General features: G+C 46.8%; 1 protein-coding gene across 1 annotated transcript in view; it reads right to left on the bottom strand.

The window, feature by feature from the left end:
* LOC138030441 (uncharacterized) overlaps nt 1–2,500 on the bottom strand; it is a 6,324-nt gene that overhangs the window by 2,955 nt on the left and 869 nt on the right. The window contains exon 1 of the mRNA XM_068878354.1: nt 110–2,500. This exon is cut by the window's right edge and continues 869 nt beyond it. Coding sequence (XP_068734455.1) covers nt 110–2,500 — 2,391 coding nt within the window. The remainder of the gene's footprint in view (nt 1–109) is intronic.

Raw genomic sequence — 2,500 nt, 5'->3', positions numbered from 1 at the left:
ATCGATTCTGTTAGCCCTGACTTCCGTATTTTCAGCAAATACTGGGACATCCCAGTACGCGCACGCTCGGTCATTCTTGTACTCGGGTTTAGGTGAGACTGGAGAGTACCAAGGGGGGATACACTGGATAAGATCTAAGTCTTTCAGGAACTCGAAGAAAAGGATTTTCAAGGCTGCATTGTGTCTCTGCATGTACTTTGTCTGTGCCAAGGTACCACATCCGCTAATCACGTGGGCCATAGATTCAGGCCCTTTTCCACACATACGACACGTGGTATCCGAGGTGGTCAGCGTCTTCGTCTTGCTCTGGTGGTACAGCTTAGTGGGGAGTAATTGCTGGTATAACTCATAGATTCCAGCAACAGTATGCACAGGTGCAGACTTCCACTTACTAAGCCAGGTGAAGCAGTCAATAACTTTGTTATCATCCCATCTTTCTCCGAACAGCTTTCCTTGCCACCTCTGCTCTCTTACTTCCCTCATGCTTCTCTCTTCTTCTCTCGCTCGTAATGTTCTCCCTACTCCTTTAACATGTGCTTCCTCACCTGAGTCAGTTTGCAACGCTTTGGGATCTGGGTATGAAAGGTCCAGAGTAATGTCCATTTCCAAAGCAAATTTCTTGGCATCCTTTACGAGTGATCTTCTTCCTGCTCGTTCGCACTTCTCTTCAAACTCGCGCACTAAACTCATCGTTCGATCTTCGTTTGCGTACAGCTTCATTGTGGTCTTGACTTTGGTCTGCTTATACAGGCTCTCAAATGACTTCAGTCCCCGGCCTCCACACTTCCTTGGTAGGTATAGCAACTCGGTTGAACCGAGTGGATGGTAGCCTCCATTCTCTTTGATGATCTTGCGAGCTTCGCGATCGAGTTGTTGTAGATCTGCGAGCGGCCATGTTAGTGTCCACATAGGGTAGGTGACAACTGGTAGTGCGTATTGATTAGATGCTAAGACTTTGTGGAAGTCTGATAGGGGGCTCGACCATATAATTGACAGTCTCTGCAAGCAAACCTTTGAAGCTCCCCACAGAACAGAGCTGTCCTCTTGCTTAGAATTTTCTAAAACTCCCAAAAACTTGTAAGTTTCTCCCTTCTTCAGATTTTGTATGACCTGCCTTTCTCCGATGGCAGTGCCTCCCAAACTGCTGTCCAATGAACCTCTCCTTACATGAGCTGTAGAACACTTCTTCTCGTTCCACTCCAAACCGACATCTGCCATGGCTTCCTTAACTGTCTTCATTACTCTCTCAAGTTTATCCTTCGACGCTGCATATATCTTCATATCATCTATGTATAGCAAGTGCGTAATCTTGCCACTCAGTGGTCTTGACAGCTTGTATCCTTCCGATGCTTTCAACTTCCAAGATATTGGGTTAAGGCATAAAGTGAACAACCTCGGACATAAAGCGTCGCCCTGTGGAAGGCCTTTGTTGAACCTTATGACGTCAGAGGTTTCATACCCTTCCTTTGTTCTGGCCGTGATCTTCGTATTCCAGCTTTCACACAGACTCGCCACTGTTCTGCACATCCATAAGGGGAATTTGTGCATCGTCATCATTTCTTGCAACCAAGCATGGCTTACAGAATCGAACGCCTTTCGCACGTCGATCCAAGCCATGCTTAGGTTCCTGCTTCCATTTCGACTATCTCGACAAACCATTCTGTCAATCATTAAGTTGTCCAAGGTCCCACTGCACTTGGTCCTGGCTCCCCTTTGCTCTTCTTCTAACAGGTTGTGTGTCTCCAGATGTTCGTCCATTGGTGACAATAAGCAGGTGGTAAACCACTTATACTGCGTGTTCAAACAGGTTATAGGCCTCTGGTTCTGACTGGAGAGCTCGCCCGGCTTAGGGATCAAATTGGTTCTCCCTCCTGTGAACCAGCTGGGATATCCGACTTCGCCCGTTAAGATGGTCTCGAAGCTAGCTGCAGTCCCTTCATGTAAAGTGACAGCCCTTTTCCACCAGTAGTTTGCAATTCTATCGGGGCCCGGGGCACTCCAGTTGCGTTTTTTCTTGATCGCGTCTGCACACCTCGTCTGGTTAAGTTGGAAACTGTCTTGCCGAGGGACTGGGACTAGCTTTTCAAACGCTCTTCTCACTTCCACTAACCACCCAGGTTTAGTATTCGCAGTGGAGCCACTAGTCTCCCAAAGATGTTTCCAGTAACTACAGGCGTCTTGAATACTTTCAAAAACCATTTCGTCATCCTTACTCGTTTGCTTAGTTGTTTTATAATTGGGCTTGTTGTTGTCGGCGTCTTGCTCAACCATTCTGCTAAATTGTGCAAAGACACCACCAGGGTCAGCATGGAAACGGGTGTTCAAATCTCTTGCCTCCTCCTGCTTTTTCTTTCGCATAAACGCTCTTTTCGCTTTACGGAGGTCTGACTTTTTTCTCTCGATGTATGTGACAATGCTCGCCGCTGACAACTTTCCACACTCCTTCTCGAGCATTGATCTGTTCTTTTTTCCCTTGTTTGTGATCTTTTTATTTCCCTTT

Source organism: Montipora capricornis, chromosome 13, assembly GCF_036669925.1.
Source record: "Montipora capricornis isolate CH-2021 chromosome 13, ASM3666992v2, whole genome shotgun sequence".
Lineage (NCBI taxonomy): Eukaryota > Metazoa > Cnidaria > Anthozoa > Scleractinia > Acroporidae > Montipora > Montipora capricornis.
The sequence above is the reverse complement of the archived record's forward strand: the minus strand, read 5'-3'. Positions and strand labels throughout refer to the sequence as shown.